Below are 19,450 nucleotides of genomic sequence, written 5' to 3'. Positions count from 1 at the left end.
ATTATGCAGAATTTGTGCATTAACGTTATTTTTTGCCCATCTCAATCTTCCTTCTTATGCAAGCTCAGTCAATAGTGTTAATCATGAAGCTGGAAAACACACTTTCGTGTCTTTCATTCGAATCGCGGTGCTTTTTTCGTGTAGAGCTACGCGTTAAAATTGTCTGAAAACATGAAATTCCAATTTTATTGATGGTGTGCACTGCATAAATGTATTTTATATGTACCCATAATTATCAATTATTCTAATCATGGCAAAAATGCAGTTTGCAATATCAAGTGAACCAGATAATGAACGCACAGCGCTATACAATTGTTGTGTACAACAATTAACAAACTATCCGGAAATGTTGTTATTTTTGTTAAATAATCAAACATGGAGCGCTATGCGAAATACCACACAAGTTTATTGACTTCTCGTCTATTACCATTTCTTGTGCTCATCTTTCTCAATCCATATCATTACCTGACGATGTTGGAGATATTCTTGAGCGATGGATTGAATTTGTCTTTGTCACCAGCACCAAAATATGCTCCACGCATTGTGACATTATTATTCTTAATCCTTCGTGCTGCTGCTGATACATTTGATATCATCTCAAAATGGTCTTCCTCTTTTTGCTTGCCGAGAGCTCTTCACGGACACTTTTCCCCCGGGTCTCTCACTCAATCAAATTACCCATTGATGTGAAATGGGTGCTATTGAGGCTGTGCAATTTTCCAACAATCCGTCTCTCTTTCTAATTTCTGCGCGCACACCATAATATCGGGTGGAAAGAAAGAAAAATTCTATTGGATTTTTATATAATTACAAGTCTGACATTGAGGGAAAATGCTTTCTCTGCATCAATCTCTGTATGTGAATATCAATATCTTCTCTCTTTGGCGGTATACTCTGTGTGGCAAAACTCCGCACCATTCAACAATGCCATGCGAGAGAGTATAAAAAATGGAACAGAAAAAATGAAAATTTTCAATAGAATCGACAAACAGAATGTTTATTCCCAAGAGCAATACCAAAAAGATGTGTAAAAATTGTTTCATTTACGCTGATGAACACAATGCAATTGCAATGCATCGCCATTGGCGAGGAGAGCATCTCTCACACATTTTTTCATCTTTCTTCTTCTTCTCTTTCACCTCCATCGAATATAAATCAAAAGAACAATGAAAGATTGCGCGGCGAAGAAAAAGCGCAGGCGGAGAGACTTGCGCGATGGTGTTAAATATTTCTCAAATCTCCGATGCAATTGAGCATGGATTTTGACTTTTTAATTTGCAACTCCAAACAAACCATCTGCTGCGGTGCAAGAAAGAAATTGCAGATTTATGTCACATGATTTATTAGAATGGAACAATTGTGTGCCACTGAGAGAAGGTATTTTCTTTTCTTTTTTTTCTTTTTCTTCAAGAAACTTCAGAGAAAATGCACCCACTTTCCTATCTCACACTTGCAATCTTCACACCCGCCTGACGAATTTTATACTGAGAATGTTTACAGATCAGATCAGCGACTCCCAATGAAATTTCCCGTTCACTTGTCCACAGCACTCGAGTCCTATAGCGTGATCGCCACTTTAGGCAATCTAGGTTTTCCCGGAAGAACACTGTACCATTAAAGAACTATACTGCACTGAGATGATCTTTTGCCAGCCACAAATTAGCATTAGCGGAGTACACAATAGGCTAGAATGTAAAATGGTAGCGTGTGCGGTGTTAACGACTCGAGACGCGAGATACGAATAAAGGTAAATTATTCTTCGATTGGAGCTGAACGCGGGAAAGACCACCACTTCTTTCACTCAACTGAGGCGTCTGGTGTGGAAGGCAAGATCAGCGGTTGCTTTAGCCATGCTCTTGAAAATTTCTTTCTTCACCCATTGTAACAGTGTTGAACAGTCATCTAATGTGGTGGTATGTGGATAAAAATGCGATTATACTGCCTTCTTCCACACCTCGCACTTCTCCATCGATTGAAAAATCACATAGCGTTAATTATTTCTCTGTATTGTTTCAATTTTCTTCCACCTTTTTCTTACCATTCATCCACTCTCTCTCCACCGTCCCTCAGCCCGTCGCGGCACAAGCCATAATTGTCTATTTTGTAAATTCTTAATCGACACACCGCACAATTAGCAAGGCAAAAGTACCGAATTATCCCACCGAAATGTAATTCATACGTCGTACGCGCAGCAAAATCCAATTCCAGTGACCTAGAAATGACTTCAACTTGTGCCATTCCTTCATGGTAAATAAACTTACAGCATAATCTAAATTCTCTCTTCATACATAATATCAAATGGCGAGCATATAGCCCGGATCCCGCTCTGGCTTAATATTCTTATATGTGCAATTAATGTGCACCACTTGACTGTCTTCCTCTTCGCCCATTTGTACAACACTATCATGGTCAGCTATTCGCCGTTACCTCACTTCACCTACAGAGTGAGAGATGGTTCAGGCAATGAGACAAGAAAACAGGACTGCAAGAGCCGTTTTCTTTGCATTTTGCTGTGCACATTAAGTGTGGCAAAGAAAATCTGCCAAGAAATGTGGTTTTTCTTGCCAATTTAAACATAAACAATTAGTTTCATTAAAAAGCCATCAATCATTTCCAGAAAAAAACCTCCCCAAATAACGAGTAATATCTCAGACAGTTAAATACACTACAATGCTGAGTGCATGAGAGAATTTGTCATTTCAAATATATGCCAATTGTGGTAAAGAAAGTAAGAATAGGTTTACGGGATTTACTCATATAAAAAACAATGCACAAACATAGAAATTTTCACGGAAATTGCAATTAAAAATCAAAATTTTAAGAAATTGACGTGACTCTAGGAAGTTTAATTACCATCTCGACACGAGACAAGAAATGTTGGTCAACGCAATCAGTTGAGGAAGCTGAGAATAGCTTGTGATATTGAAGTGCTTCACATGATAACGACTTGTGATTTCTCTGTAATTATCTTCAGCTAATTGCAAACTCACCTGATGTCCGGCGACGCCTCCACGAGCAGGCGGACGCAGTCCAAGCATCCACGCGCTGCGGCGTAGTGGAGGGCCAGCGCACCTCCGGCCGGACGCTCCACGGACGGCATGGTGGGGGATTGGGATGTTGAGTCCAGATGGGAGTGGGTTCTGGACTCAACTGGCTCGCTGCAACCCACCGTGGTTCTGCAAAAGAGATGAGAAAAACCACAGTTGATCAAATGATGGAAAGTTACAATTCAAACCGTATTCGATGGGAAACTGCCGCGATGTAGGCAAAACTGAGATCGCGAATCGTGCCATGCAATTTATGCCATTGAATTCAATTCACCTTCGACAATTATCACATAATTTCCGAATCACTGAATATCCTTCCCCCGTGTTGCTCACTTCCTCAATTTCAACCACACTTCCTGTCTTCATGGCGAAAGTCTCCACTTTCCACGGAATACTGCTGAGAGTCTTTTCACTATTCAGCACTTTCTCCGCCCCCACGGACGATCCCCAGTGCTTCTGGCGCTGGCTGAAGTAACCCCAGTGGCGGAGGATGCGCTCCTCAATACACGCCTCCGACCACGAGCTCTCCGAGGTGTCAGATCGCTCTCGCATGCGGTTGAAGTGTCGTGGTCTGATCCGTGGCGGAATGGGAATCTCCTTGGAGCGGTTTCTCAGCTCCATGGCAATCATGATGCGTACTCGGATGTGTCGCTTCACGTTCCTCTCATGCTGCAGACGCCGCTTTAGTAACCTGTGCGAGCGCTCCTCCTCAATCCGGTGGCATCGCTTCGCGTGTCGCCGGTCAATCTTGTCCACCGGGCTCGCCAGCGGCGGCTCCCACGCGACTGTTCGCACAATGTCGAGCTGACGGCGCGTCTGACGCCAGGGCACGAGTTCAAAGTAGCAGAAACTCTCTCCCGCGCGCCACGGGCGAAAATTGGCCTCATGCTCCGTGTAGCCAAGGATCCAATCACCGTCTGCCGCGGCGTTCAGCACATTTGGACAGCGAACAGCTGTATTTCTGGCACTAACACGCCTTCCACCGTAGTAGGTGAAGCTCTTGCTGTTTTCCTCATTCCATCCACTGCCGCTTTCCGTGTCATTTTCACCAAACATCGTGGAATTTTCAGTGCTGTCGGAGGCACGCATGCAAATCCTCAACAACACCGTGAAGCAACTCAAGCATTCCATCCTGACCGACACATCATAATGCTTCGAGAATCCAGCTCACTCCCACTGCAACTTCCCACCACTTCGAATTCACCAAACACCTTCGATGAAATTATTATAACATTTCAGGCCGCCACTCAATGGGGGATGAAATACCAGAATTCCTTGATAAACTCTATGTGGAAAATCCCAATGATTTTTCCGTACAAGAGAAATGCGCTTCTTCTTTGCTTTCACACAAATTTCAAATGGAAAATCACACGAATCATTGATGAGACAATGTTCATGGGACACCGCGCAAAAGAGTACTAAAGGCTGGAAAATAAAAGAGAAGAATTCAGGAAAAATTTCATCAATCCCACACAACAAAGATGTACAGATCATAGATCGCATCCGAGGGATAAAAATTGGACAACTTCTCTTAGTCATCATCAAAGTAATTATTATTTTTTGCATTTGGTTAACGTGCAAATTTCTCCTAAGAGAGTTACCAATTCACATATTATCAGATATTATCAAAATGTTATAAAATATCTCATCTGTACCCGAATAAATCATAGCAACTCTGGTCAGTTTGAGCGCAAAAGAGTGCTTTTCAAGTGTCATCAAGCGTGAACAGAGTCAATAGATGGACTTTTTCCAGCGAATCTCTCTCCAATTTATGATTTACTGTGACGCACAGTGGCAAATAGTCCACCTCTGGCATTTATGCGGAATAATTTAGGATGTCCGGTGTATTGAGAGTGTCTACAAAAGAGATTTTACATTGAAAGTCTCTTGCTGACATTGTACCAAAAGCCGGCCCCAGAGTGAATTGATTTCGTTGCGCACAGTGGAAAATCTTGGCGGGAAAAGTACACAATCAAACTGTATAATGCATTGTTCAATTGAGCCATCAATGCCTCTATATTTGCCTTGTTGAAAATGAAAGGATCGCGCGAGAGAGGCAAAAAGCCAGACAAATCGCTTGCGAGTGCAACAATGTCACAAATGGCTTTTTGTCTTCCAACGACTATAAAATGCGTGAATACCTTAAGAAGCGACTTGGCTTCTTTGTGCACCGCCACAGCAATTTTCCCGTTTTAACACCTACGACCATGTGACAAGAGCTTTTTGAAATTGATGACACATGAACCGAGGAGCGAACAGGGAAAAGAGACATGAGAAGAAGTGACTGTGCAAAAAGACATGCAAAATTTTATTCACAATTAGAAAAGCGCGCAGAAATTTCACGGAGCGCGAATGTGATCATGTCAGTGTCAATTGACTGGAGAGGCAAAATTGGTTAATTTTTCTTTCACTCTCTCACATCAAACTTTCGCATTCACATCATTTGAAATTGAACGCCTCTAAAAGAGAGACCTCACATCCACATCTGGATGACTCTTTGCCAGTCAAGCTGTGCGGTTGCAAATGAGAATTGTCTCTTTAAACGCGAGTCAGAGCAGATCGACAAAAAATAAACAAGCACGCACATTGACCATGAAGTTGCAATATTATTAACTTTCTCTGTACCACCTCAGAGTTGCATACATAATGCAAATCATACGACGCGAAAGAGCGAGAGAGAGAAAATGAGATATCTTAACTATTTAATATCATTTCGTGTGAATTTCCTCGTCATGATGACCTTTCTTTACACCATCTCATTAGATGCTTCTTATTCAATCATTAAAGCACTGCAGCCATTTTTTCCCATCTTACCTAGTGTTAAATGAGAGATGAATGAGAGAAAATTCAATGTGGGTCAAGAAGAAAGCATCTCGTTTGTAATTTCAATAATTTTCAAAACCATCTTTTTTCCTCCACTCATATTTTGGTGGCTACTCTTTAATTTGAATTTCAGCATGCTCATCGAGAAAGAGTCAAATGGAATTCCATTTCAGTGAGAAATAAATTTGATTTTCCTCTTCTCCTCTTCCTAACATATTTTAATGGAAAATGAAATTGGATATTTTTTTTCTGTAAATGTTATATGCAAAAGATGAGAAGATAAATACATCGAATTTTCCCAAAACGCTTTCCCATTTTAGCATTTAGTCATTTCACTTTAAAAAAGGCTAAATGACATTGAAGAAATTGAGCGGAAAATGACTCACATTGACCTTGACCTCATTTGATGAAAGTTGTCTCTTTTAATTTCCCAACAAAAACGCCATTTGCCTTAATTTTGTTAGGTGAAAAGACAGAATGAGAAAATGAGGCAACTCTGCTGCATTCTTTTCCCCCCAAAGCATTGTCTTTGGTCAATAATGACGAAAGACACTGCGAGAGTCAGTGGAGCAGAAAATTAGGAAAATAATCGACCGCGAAATGTTTCGCGAAAGACACGCGGGAGAAGCCAAGAAAATGCCGCAAAGTTGATGAGTGTGGGAAGAAATGTCAAGTGAAAAGACGGAAAATTATAGAATTTCCTATTTGTCTTAATTTACCCTTTGTATTCATAAAAACACCTCATTGTACACGTTAGAGACACGCGGGTTTGATTGAGCTGGTTAATAGTTTTGCATGTTGTCAGACTCAAGCATTTGTGTCCTCTGATGGCTTAAATATAATTGTACGAAGAAGATTTGAACTGAAGTACGCTGAGTTAGGAAAACGCAACAATAACAATTTGAATAGAATGTAGACTTCAGTGAAAGTGCACAAAACTACCCAACCTTACTCTATCATCTGGAAAAATTTGAGCAAATTTAGCCAACGCGTTTCGGAGAAAAAAAATTGCTTCACTCTCCCCTTTTTATTGCTGAAACATTTCAATTCATACTCAGATATTGAAAGGTGAAAAAATACCTAAGACTCAAGTGTATGGCTAACATCATAAAAAGATTTTAATGATGTTCAAGTAGGCACAAGTCAAATACTTGAAAGTAGTTTTGCCTTTCCCCAAACGACATCCTCAAAATGATAAATAGTAAAAGAATCATCCACTCCAAAACGGCGCTGAGCTGAAGAGTTCAGACACCCTATCACACCAATCAATCAATCATTTTCTTGCCTATTCAAATTGACTCAATCTTTCAATAGAGTTCAATGTCACTATATAATTATGAATTTCCATCTCCGTCGCGGATTTCTCGTCGCCCACTGGCGAATGCAGAGAAATATTTTCCTACACGTGTTCATCGCCAAAGCGGCAAATAAACGACTAAATTATCATTTTACCAGTGATTTATCAATAAAACGCCTCAAGAGAAACAGTGAAAGTTCCCTTGTTGGAAAAAAAAAATCATTTCTTTTAGATGGCAAGATCATTTGTATTAAATATAAAGCGACTCGTTTTCAATATTCATCTGGTGTGCCGTGAAAATGATTAAGAAGAAAGTTTATCGATAATTTGACATCGCGGAGTTAAACAAGCAACTTGTTCAACAAGTTTGATAACAATTTTTCCCAACCTTTTTTCACCTCTTTCGCTATGAAAATTTTATTCAACCGGAATTTTCACTATATAGCATCAATACGAAAAATGCTAATTGAATTTCTTCAGCGAACGTGTAATTTTGCCCAAACGATCGCAATTTGAGTGATGGCATCACTGGTAATTGGTCATTTCAAGAAATTTCATACTATCACTGACACAGTAATGAGGTTTCCCATAGTAATTTTTCAATTTTTGCCCCATTGTCACTTATTTGGGGCTCATTTTGTAGAAAGTCCGCTACATTTTTCCCGTGTGGTGAAAAATTATTCTCCCGTCAGAAACTATGGCAAATGGAGCGTTCAAAGTGTCATTTTCATTTATGGCCAATTTTCACTGTGGTTTTCTTAGTAAAGTATATGGAATTCACCAAGCGGAATTCCATATTTGAGGGAAAGAAAAGCATATGTGTATCTATCTGTTGTGTATCAATATGTATGTTAATTATGCACAATTTCGCACACTTGTGTCTCTTTTGGTCAATTTATTAACAAAAATCTTTCCAATTCTTTTTTCCAGCAGATGTTATGCAGTGATAGAGAAGATTTTTTTTACTGTATTGTTTAATTGGAAGAAAATTTTGAATCTCCATATCGAGACGGTCACAAACAGTAATGATTGAAGTGGGTCAAAATGTGAAGTGTTGTTCTATCCTCATTGTTGGCCCTCTTCTCACCAACTTCTTCGAGCACTGCAATGCGGCGTAAAAACATATTTTGCATATTACTGCGTGTCACAAATGGACACTAGATCATATTCGAACGACAACAGTTAATCCACTTGGCCGCCTAAACGGCCATGTGAACTACAAGGAGGAAAAAAATCCCATTTTACTGGGACGGAAGAACAGAAAATATATTAATTTATCTACAATTGGAGAGATAGAGACTGAACTAATTTCATGTGCTTTCATTAAGAGATCATTAAGTTTTCTTTTCTTCTGTCTGTGCACTTTTCTTCTATTCTCCACAAGATTTATACACCAACTCTTTTATACTGCTTCCCGGCCACAGAAAGACATGCTACCTCCATTTATTATTACTTCTCTTAAAGAATGTTTACAGAAACAAGTACAAACGACCATTGAAAATAACACAATAAATTTTATATTGTCTGCACTTTAAAATCCATAACAGGATTTTACATCTTTCTGATGAATCTCAAGATTATATGTCTTTCATTGAATGAAAAAGAACACCACACATTTTGCCAACGTTTACGTGAAATGTGTTTTTCCTCAAATCTCGTCACACAAAAATTTCTTTTTGACTATGAGAAAGAGATAGAGAAAAAAAACATGAGGAGAAATGACTTGATAAACGACTTTCTTCCCCATATTTGCAGCTTGACGGGCAATACTTGGGGACGCGTCAAAAAGAATGGAATATTGTCACAAATCACCGAGTGTGGCCACAAGAAAATCAATCAAGAAATTAAAAGGCAATTATATTCGCGGCGTTTGTACAACATTCAGGCCAAAAACGCCGCGTTCTCGCACAGCGACACATGATAAAACCAGGTGAAGATGGTATGAAGATGGCAATTGAAAAATTGTGCTTACCGTTAATTGAGAAACTTATGGATGAGAAGAAGTAAAAAGTGTAAGAATTTTATATCCAAGCGCGTGTTGTGGTTTTGTACACCAAAACCACAGTCTCGTTCACGTGTCTTTGCTCAAAAGAAACCACCAAACAAACCTTCTTGCACAGAACTTTGCTGTATTTAGTTTCTATTTCTTCCACTTTGACCGCACTTAATGTGTTCTGCCAGATGAAATATTGTATATCTTTAATATTTTCTTCCTCCACAGACAGAAATTAGAGAGAATTTTGAGTCAATTCCAGATGTTATTCAGCGGACGCAAGCGAAAAAACTGTTAAGAGTTGCGCAGCAAAGAGATTCACAAAAAGATGTGAAGATGAGGAGAAAAAAGCGCTCAATTGAAAGACACTCGCGAGAATTTTTCACCTGATTTAAAATGTGCACAATTATTTCCGTTTTATTGATGATGCCTCGGCTCTTCCGCATTCGAACGGAAATGGCAAGAGGCACTTTTCCACTCTTCAAAATGCACGAAAATATCACTCAAAATATCATATCAAATTTCACACAATTGCAATTGCCACTTCAGGTGGAATTCGCAAAAGACACTCTACATGTATCTGATGTCTTCGTGCACATGGAATCGACTGATCGCAGGTACCGCGAGTTCAGTAAATCAACACACAATGAATGAGCCACTCTTGGCGAGGCTCGAGTGCGGAGTGCTTGCCTTTGAGAAAACCACAACGTGTTGCCGGAACAATGGTTGAATCGCGTTTAACGCATCGAATAAGAACGGAGGAATCTCATGCCACTGGCTTCTGGTAGTGTGCCTAACGAAAAAACAAGACCTCGGCATCATCTGGGAGAGAAATGGTGATGGAGAAAACTCTCTCTTTTCAGCAAATGCTCAGGTGTAACAGAGAGAGAGATAATATTATGTTTATGTCCCAAGTGGAATTGTTACCGCAGGTCCGTAATTAGGTGAACGAGCCATACAAAATCACCCAAAAGTGACATTCATAAATTAAGGTAAAATTAAGAGATACGCACTCATTTAAATATCTCACCACTGTTCCAAGTGTGAGACGAGAGCCCAACAGTGGTCACAAAAAACACTCAGATATCTCTCTCATATTTTAATTAATGCATACAAGTCACGTAAAATCATTCTATATAGCGACAAGATTGGCTACTTAACAGCTTAGAAAGGAGAAATATCTTCAGAGAGGCCCAGAAAAAACGACCGCGAGAGGAGGTGAAAGAATACAGTAACTGAATTGAGAAGTAAAATCGAGGATATTATGATAAGGCAATGCAAGAGATTGAATATTGCCAGAAAGTGCTTTTTAAGTAATTTTTTTAAATCCAAATTATACCGTATTTTAATGCAGAGTTGAACGAAACAAGACATTATAGATAAAATACCGACATCAAAAACTAATCTACAACCATACTAATTCAAATTTCACGTAGATCGCATGTTTTAAAATAGATTTTCCAAAAAGCTGAATCTCTGCAAAATTCATCTTGTTTTAATCGCAGATTCATGTATTGACAACAATTCAAGAGATAAACACTTTCATTTTTGAGTCTAGTGTCTATTTCAATGAATAAATCTGAAGATCACCGCAAAATTGGTCTTAAATATTTATCATGTGATCTTTGGGAACTTCTTCGCCTTGAATTTGAGAGCTGTTTTGCCGCATGTGAAAAAATGCGATCAAATCCATGGCGAACCAACAAACCAACCACCTCTTCTGCCATACTTCCAATTTAATTAAATCCAACACTGAACAAAATACGAATAACGTGGAAACGAATTGTGAAGGAGACGAAAAAGTCATGTACACATCAAATAATTTCGCCGAGTGAGAGAAATACTCTTTGTCGGTGGAAAAAAAGACTGATATTGCAGCAACTACAAAATCTGTTAAGTCTATTTGTTCTCTCTGTGGTCTCAATTGATGTCGGCTTTTCTGTATAATGAAATCAAGTAAAATGCCTCACTCCTCGCAAAACTCTCATTTTTCTACGAATCTCTTAATTGCTTTTCGCTCATTCACCCAGCCAAAAAGCTTTGGCGAGAATGCAATGGAAGAAAAAAGCACTTGCAATCAACGTGTAATTTGCAGCAAGAGCGCAATTGAGAAGTTATTTGCACTGCAGATTTATTGCATTTGATTGCACTTATTGCACACAATTAACCAGGAAAAAAGACTCTTTACATTCTACATTTATACCTCCCGCTCTGAAATCCATCATCCACACATCAAAACTCTCTCACTCAATTGCTGGCCAACATGAAGTAATTCACTGTGAAAGTTTATTCTTCTGACCAATAATGATCATTTGAGGAGAATCTTAAATTAAGAAACGGTTCCCGCAAGAAGAGAATATTCTAATCCGTTAGCAGTAATTTTTCCCTCATCGCCACAGTGAATCTCATCGGGAGTGTGGATGCCCATGAAGAGATTAAAAATAATTTATTGGTTTAATTGGTCACAACACGATGATCTTCATATGCTAATTTGCAATTCCTCCCTCTGTTTAACTCCTTCCTCGCCTCCCAACTCCCAAGTGCAGTGAATTAATTTTTCGGATCAATGAGAAACCTCATTAGCTGAAATGTGCAATTCATACACACACCCAATGAAAACTGCACAGTACACCCTCGTGCGAGGATTATTATGCAACGCCGCAGATAATTGAAACAAGAAAAAAAGTGTTATTTTTATAAAAATTTTCCACCATATCCCGATGCTTTGATGGAAAATCTATCGAAACGGAACTCACAACGTTTTATGTGATGCAATATAATGTTTTTTCGCCACTCCACTCAGTGGACTGCTAACATCAGAAAATCATGCTTTTAGAGCACCAAAAATTACACTTTCCACGCTTTTTGTGTGCGCCCATCGATACAATCCGATAGTTGTAAATTGGCAATAATTTATTTGTAGCCTACAGCGGACTTTTTTCTTCTTCCTCAAGTCATCCCAGCGAAGATTGCCGTTTCGCCCCAGAGTTTATGATCAAATTTGATTGCATTTTCATATTGAATGCGGTATCACTTTTTCTTGCTTTAATCCAAGACTGCGCCTCGGCAAGCACAGAGAAACTGTGAGACATAATCCACATGTTTGATTGACAAACAAGATCATAGAAAGTGTATCTCTTGCTGCATCAAGATTCAAATTCCTTGCCATTTTTTTCCCGCCCGGTCAATAAATTTCTCTCTAGTGGATTTAGTTGCAAAATCCTTTTTGGCCTGAGATTATAAAGTTGCTCTTTGGTTAATGGCATCGAAGCAGCAAGAGTTTAGAGAACTTGCAGCACTTTCATTGCGCCATTCAAAAACACACAAAAATCGCGACTATTTATACTTGTTTTCACGTGATAATCAGTAAAAATAGTGAATTCCTACAGGTAATGAATTATTTTAATTGATGATTAATTGTTTTATTGTTGTTTATTAGTTAATTGCTAATAATTCAGTGTAATTGCTGATTTACCAATTCAAACAACATTTTTCTACCAGTTGAAAGTGCACTTTGCAAATGTGTGAAAACACCCGGAATATGAGAATGCTCTTAAAACTCAAAGTAACACTGGTTTTTAGCGCTCTGCCTGGCATGGTGAAGCGCACTCCTCAGTTTCACCATTGGAAATGAGACAGTCGTGAGAAAAAATGCATATTTATCATCGGTGCAGTGAGAAATTAAGCTTAATGTTGGAGATCAATAGAAAGCTAAGCGTGTGATAAATTATTCGATTTGCAGAATTATTCTACAATATCGATCAATTGATCTATAATTTCCCAATAAGCCCGCCCATCGTTCGCTGAAGTCTAATTATATACTCTGTGAGATTAATACCTGTGTTTAGCGCTTCAAAACTCATTCAATCTCTTTCAATTAGACCCGTTAACTCGAGTGGTCGCGTTGAGTGATCGCATGCAATTTCCAATGCAATCACTCAGTATGTTTTGCCTACATCGCGGCGCTTTTGTGAACAGGTGTGAGAGTGCACGGAAAACTCACCTGCCGATGCTGCGATCCAGGCAGCAGAAACAATTACTGTCTGCACTACATTTGGAGCTGCAAGCGCTGCCCTCGCAAGCATTGCAGTTGTTGAAACTGAAGCTAGATGTGCAGAGTGTACAGAAGGAATCCATTGGACTGGCGGTGGCTCTTGTGTCGCTGAATCGGCCACCCTCCTCACCATCGTCCGTGTCCTCCGTGCAAGAAGTCAGTGTGTCGTCTGACGCGCGATCGTCTGAGCTGAACTCGTAACAAGCGCCGTCAAAGATGCTCCCAGATTTACTACGAATGGAGAAACTATTGCTGATAGGACTGGTCCTGCAAAACATCCATAATATTAGTTACTCAATACAACTTGAGACACATAAAATTAGGGGATATGAAGAAATTGTGAAATTCTGCGGAACTACATTTCAAGTGGAAAATCATTATACAATATAATCAATCAATTCCACCAGAAATTTACAGCAAATTTACGAAATTATGCACTTTTGTGCAAAAACCACTTTCTAATTACGTGCTTTGCACTCTTGCGAGTCTCCCCAATTACCTGAAAGCTCCCGGAACCCGAGCTCGTGGTGAGAACTTGAGGGTGCTGCCCTTGCTGGCCATGGACATATTCTCGTTGAAATGAATTATGTTGACATCGTTGTATTTCTGCATGAAATTGCTCGAGTACTGCGTTGACATCTCCTTCAGGCTCTTCTTCGGCTTGGGGCTCACTTGGACGCCACGAATAAGATCCAGGAGGCAGGTTTTGAAGTCAAACATCCTTTGCTCTCATCCTGGTGCTCCGGCGTGATCACGATTGAAGATCTGCAAGGTGGCACAGAGGGGTATTAATGAACTTGAGGGGCTCTCGAGGTGTGGAGGAAAACAACACGGTAATTATGTTGAATTTCACTTTCCGCCGAGCATAAATAAAATTGATGAATTATTTTGCAATGCTCCAGTAGTTTCGGGGAAAGGACAAAAAGCCCATGATTATTGTGCAAAATCTCTGCAATCACGGCGGGGAAAGTGTTCTTTCTGACAGTATCTCACTACAAAACCATTAATTTACCTTGTATATTGATTCCTGATAGTGTAAAAGCACGTTTCTCCAATGATTTAGAGTAAATTTATCGATTATATTGAGTAAACTCTCGTGGAACCATGAAGAAGACTTGAGTGACTTTTGCACAGAAATCTCTTTTGTATTTCTTCACTTTCGTCGAAACTCACTACAAATTATGATCACTGAAACCTCTTGCGTGATTTTTAAATCTTATTACAAACTTGCCACAAGTGTATATCAATAGAAATTGATTAAACTACAAGAGGAATATTCAGAACGGCCGCACACGCGCCGCCATATAAAAGTTTGGCATTCGACACCAACTTCACTTCGCAGATGGCAATTGTGAAGACCATAACCTTACTTTAGTGTGTTCCACAATGGTGTGATATTTTTGTTCTAAAACCATTGAAAATCTCTGGAAAATTCGTGTAATATCTGTGAAAAGTACTGTGTACAGGTAATGTAGGATCGAATTGAATGAATGAGTGTGAATTTGCTCTATAATATCTTGTGGTATTCCCAAAATTGCGCAGCAAACATGAGCACTCGACGTGGAGCTACGACACGCACGAGGCCTCAAAAATACAAGAATCACACTGCTTTCCGGAATGATCTACACGACAAGACTCCTGTGACGAAGTTCATCAACTCCCTGCAGGTCTCCGAGGTGTGTGAGCACTGTCGGGGTGTAATTGAATGGAAGATCAAGTACAAAAAGTATAAGCCACTTTCGCAGCCAAAAACGTGCATCAAGTAAGATGATCCGGAAGCTGGATTAGGATGCCAATTAATCCGGGTATATTTGCAGGTGTGGTAATCGCTGCGTGAAGAAGGCTTATCACGTCATGTGCCGAGAGTGTGCACTGAAGTTGAAAGTCTGTGCAAAGTGCAACAAATCGCCGGACGATGGAGGCATTCTGCCACCGGTGCCGACGCCGCAAGAGCAGATGCGATTGGACACGGAGATGCAGCAAATGATCAAGAGATTGCCGGAGAGAAAACGCCGCACATTCCTGCGATTCATGAACAAGGGCAAGAGAAAAACCACAAAGGATGAAGACGAGGAACCTTCAGCCGAACTAGATTTAGGTGAACCGAGTCAAAATTCTAATGAGAATGCTTCAGAGATTCCAGAAACAATTCCTCACACACGCGAGGAATTACTGGAGAAGATCCAATCGCTGAACCTCTGTGCAGACGAGTCAGACGATGATTTTTCTGGTAGTGACTTCGATGATGATGAATTTGACGACTCTGATTCTCAGAGTAATTGTTCCCGAGAATAAAAACTATCAATTAATTGAACTACACGATCTGATAGTGATGGTTCAAGCTCTGCGGGGCAATCAGAGAGCAGAATGGTAGCGGGAAAGAGTAGAAAAGTCGGTCAACTCACAGATTTTTATCATGTGAGCTTAAATTGCATTTTGACGACATGGTAACTTCTCATTTGACTTCATCCAAGTCTCACCAAATCGTTTGTACGCCTATTTTTCCCATTAACTCGTGGCATGACACCTGTAAAGCCGCATAAATCAACAGCCCAAGGGGAAAAGCACATTTTGAAATGGTAGAAAGTCACTTTTTTCACATCTGTTGATCATTCTCTCAATATTTGCCACTCTTTCACATCATCACCAACGCCACAGTCTTCCTTCTCTCTGGGTTAAGTGAATAATTACATTGTGTGCAGTGAATCTGGATCCTCAAGCTAAGAGATTTCTTGTACCCATTATGCATTCGTAATCTTATATAATTATTTCTTAATATAATAATTATTTGAATTGAAACGGGAATTCTGACCAAGTCCACTCGAAAATTCTTATGTTAGCATGTTTTAATTATTTCCGTGGCAATTATCGTACCATAATTTATTAGGTTGCTTGGAGTTCACATGATTTCATGATCACAAAAAATAAAAGCATGAAATACGGCCTTTTGCAAGACAGCCAGTCATTCAGCAATATTGACAAAAATTCACAACTTTTTTCTTCTGTGAAATCGTTCGAAAATGAGCTTGCGCGAAGCTACGAAATCTCGGCTATGAGCTCAAGAGTTTGCATGTGTCTCACTCTCCCACGAGGGATCACTTAGCAGAACAATTACTTCTTCATCTGCGAGAAAAATTGCAATTGATTGTGTCTTGCGACCATTTTTCATCTTCACGCCGTGAGACGCAATTTTCTTTCCACCTCATTAGTTGAATTGGTTATTTCTTTGCCGGTTTTTTGCACCAAACAAGTCTCGGATAAGCATAAATTTGTAATTTCATAATTTTCTTCTTTTCGATTTCATCCATTTTCCATCCAATTTATTCAATTCCTCCATTTCATAATACACAAAATGTTTTGCTCAAAGTGGAACAAATGGCATGTGATTTAAATGGTACTGCAAAATGTCAAGATGGTAATTTTAGGGTGTAAATATTTAATTTGATTCTCAGGAGAGATGAATTGTGTTAGACAACAAAGAGATGAATGGAAAATTAAAGGAATTTGCATTGCATTTGCCGCTTTTGATTATTCACAAAATCAACTTGGAACTTCCTATACAAAACTTCCTTCAATTTTCAGCATTCCTCTGCAATTTAGCTCGGTCGAAAAAAGAGAAAGAAATAGAGATGAAATAATAAAACAATGTGAATGAAAATCACAGAGCGTGAGAATGTAAATTGAACGATGATCGCGAAAATTCTCCTCTTTAGTGTAGGTGGTATTCAAAGCAACAATGATGATCATAATTAAATTGCTGTGAGTCCCAATTTTTCAATTAACGCCCGGTGATTCTTTAACGATCTTGTCCCAATTTCCCATTTTTTTCATTTGAGAAGAGGCCTGAGAATTTCATTTGCATTCTCGATGATACGATCCGATCATTTTGCATCACCATAAAACTGTTTTTACGTTCTTGTCTCCAAAATGAGTTGAGAAAGATGCTTCCCAAAAGTATGGTAGAGGAGCAAAAAGCTGCGGAAAGAACTGCGAGAGAACCTTTTTAGTGGGTCAGAAGAAGCGACACAGCTAATGTGTAATTTGTCGTTTCGAGGGGATAACAACACGACATTTTTGCAAAACATTAATTTTTTTGAGATAATTCACTTAAATTTGTACGCCATGTATTTAAGTGCACATTTTTAACTACATATAATGTTTTTCATACCAAGGTGGATTAAAGATTTGAAATTTTGTGTTCTGCACAATGAAAACAAAAATCAAATTTTAAAAATCCTAATAATTTTCTTATTACACTTAACGGCTTATTTTGAGAATCAAACTTCAGAAGTTTTTGAGAAAAATATGATCACAGTTAGTTTTCATTAGTTTTTTTTAAGTAAATAATCAACTTTTCAACTGAATCAACTTTTCGTAATTCTGTGAATACAAATGAGCGAAAAATTCTCTTCCTCTTGCTTTCCAGATAAGCTGCTGAAGGCATAGAGATGCTTCTGCATTTCATTTTGAATCTGTTATGGGGAGTGAATAACTGAAATTCAATTGCATAACATGGCTCATAAATAAAAATTCCTCTCATCAGTGATTTATTCTCCGCTTACATAGAATTGTACATTTTCCTTGAAGCCTAAAAACCGGTGGGTGCAAATGTAAGCGTATGTTGACCCCTCGGATGGGTTCTGGTGAGGTTTCAGTGACTTTTAAATTGTTTTGAGAATGAAATTCAAATGATGGAGAGGTGAACTGTAGAAGTGATAAATTGGTGAAATGGTGTCACTGGTTTTGTAATGAAATCTCCCATTTTCTCTCCTCACGTGCTGAAACGTGGAGAGTCTCACGGTGGTTTTTGCTCAACAGCACGCGTGCGACGTTGGCCAAGAGGGAAAAGTGTATCAATTTGTGTTTGGTGAGAAGTTCTGAATTTCTCAAAATGCCCACTTGAGGAAACAAGTGTTTTGTGTAATGGAGATTAAGTTGGTAATTTGAGGAAATTGCGCACAGTCTCTGAAATGTTTGCCAATGTTGCGTGATTGTATCAATGAATGTTGAATTTTCTCCAGCCAGAGTGTTGATAAATTTGCAAAAATGCACATACAAAAAGAGATCTTTCAACAATACAAATTCCAACGGATCTCTCCATTTATTGTTTATATTTACTTTTATAATCTAATTGAATTTAATTCTTCCGATATAAGAAAAATCTCTCACTCAGCATTCAAGTGTTTTTGTACACATCTCATCCATGAAATCCACCGTGAGGCTCTTGAGAATCAACACTTTTTTGCCATTCTCTTTTGCACATGTAATTTTGGTGAAAATTGATTTTGAGCTCCAACTGATTGACATGTGAGTGAATATTGAGTTTGGAGCAAATTGAAAATTACGAATCATTTTGTGAATTAGCAATGAAATTACTGTGGGCATTATTTCTTCATTCGTTAGGGCGATTTATTGGCTTCCATCGCTGCATCAAGCGAAAGTTATTGTTCATCGCGCAGTATCTAGCAACATTTCAGCGACGCTGGATTTTTTTTTCTTGAAATTACGATGAAAAGAATGCAAGAACAACAGAGAGACATAAATATGCGGATGAAAAATAACGGCAAAGCTACACGAGCACATCAAAGGTAATTTTTCATGCCCATAGATAAGATACTGGCACAGAAATTGTTGGTGAAGGGATCAGTCATTTTGGCAAATCTCTATAATTTTGACCACAGATTCTCGCGAGACTTCCTTGTGGAGGAAAACGTGATATTTTGCATAAATACTGTGTCGATGGAAAGAGTGGGACATTGATTAACTAATGTTGTGCCACACATGGGGAAGCAAAAACGACGCGAGAGCATGTCAGAAAGAGGCATTTTCTCCAAAAACTTGCATGGAAAAGCTATCAAATACGGTTGTGAGCTAATTGATGAATACATGAAAGGTAATTTATTCATCACAATCAACTGAGAGACGAATCTGTAGATCGACTGTTGATGAAATCTCATGCAAATTTTGTAAAATGTGTGGCTGACTTAATTCACTCTCGATTGAAGCTAATCATGGGAGATCTTCGGCAAGAGATTCATTTCAATGCTCTGGATTTAAATCACATTAGATTTCCCCTCGTCAAATCTATCACACTCACCTTTGGACACACTGGGCAGAGCACTCTCTAAATATCCATTTTGGTGCGTAAGAAGCGTTTTCACTGGATGATAATTGTGGTCTCGGTAAAAACTTCCTTATTGTCTGTCTCACTAGTCATCACGCAAGTAAAAGAATCA

At 39.0% G+C, this 19,450-nt stretch overlaps 2 protein-coding genes across 3 annotated transcripts in view; one reads left to right on the top strand and one right to left on the bottom strand.

Annotated features, from left to right (window-relative positions):
* LOC132262460 (uncharacterized) overlaps window positions 1–19,405 on the bottom strand; it is a 33,188-nt gene extending 13,783 nt beyond the window's left edge. Inside the window, exons 1-5 of the mRNA XM_059761733.1 lie at window positions 19,312–19,405; window positions 13,714–13,979; window positions 13,164–13,481; window positions 3,322–4,179; window positions 2,991–3,176 (exon numbers count right to left, since the gene is read on the bottom strand). Coding sequence (XP_059617716.1) covers window positions 2,991–3,176; window positions 3,322–4,179; window positions 13,164–13,481; window positions 13,714–13,934 — 1,583 coding nt within the window. The 5' untranslated portion in view covers window positions 13,935–13,979; window positions 19,312–19,405. The remainder of the gene's footprint in view (window positions 1–2,990; window positions 3,177–3,321; window positions 4,180–13,163; window positions 13,482–13,713; window positions 13,980–19,311) is intronic.
* Window positions 14,562–16,883, top strand: LOC132261662 (uncharacterized protein C9orf85 homolog). Of its 2 annotated transcripts, none has more exons than XM_059760562.1 (3): window positions 14,562–14,680; window positions 14,757–14,976; window positions 15,032–16,883. In XM_059760562.1, the coding sequence occupies exons 2-3, from the start codon at window positions 14,762–14,764 to the stop codon at window positions 15,507–15,509; spliced, it is 693 nt and encodes a 230-aa protein (XP_059616545.1). In that variant the 5' UTR covers window positions 14,562–14,680; window positions 14,757–14,761; the 3' UTR covers window positions 15,510–16,883. The 2 variants fall into 2 exon arrangements, with proteins under 2 accessions (XP_059616545.1, XP_059616544.1); XM_059760561.1 differs by having other exon boundaries at window positions 14,747–14,976.
* Window positions 19,406–19,450: the final 45 nt, after the last annotated feature.

This window comes from Phlebotomus argentipes, unplaced genomic scaffold, assembly GCF_947086385.1.
Source record: "Phlebotomus argentipes unplaced genomic scaffold, Phlebotomus argentipes genome assembly contig_15, whole genome shotgun sequence".
In the NCBI taxonomy this organism is placed as follows: domain Eukaryota; kingdom Metazoa; phylum Arthropoda; class Insecta; order Diptera; family Psychodidae; genus Phlebotomus; species Phlebotomus argentipes.
Note: the sequence above shows the minus strand (reverse complement) of the source record. Positions and strands in the feature narration are given on the sequence as shown.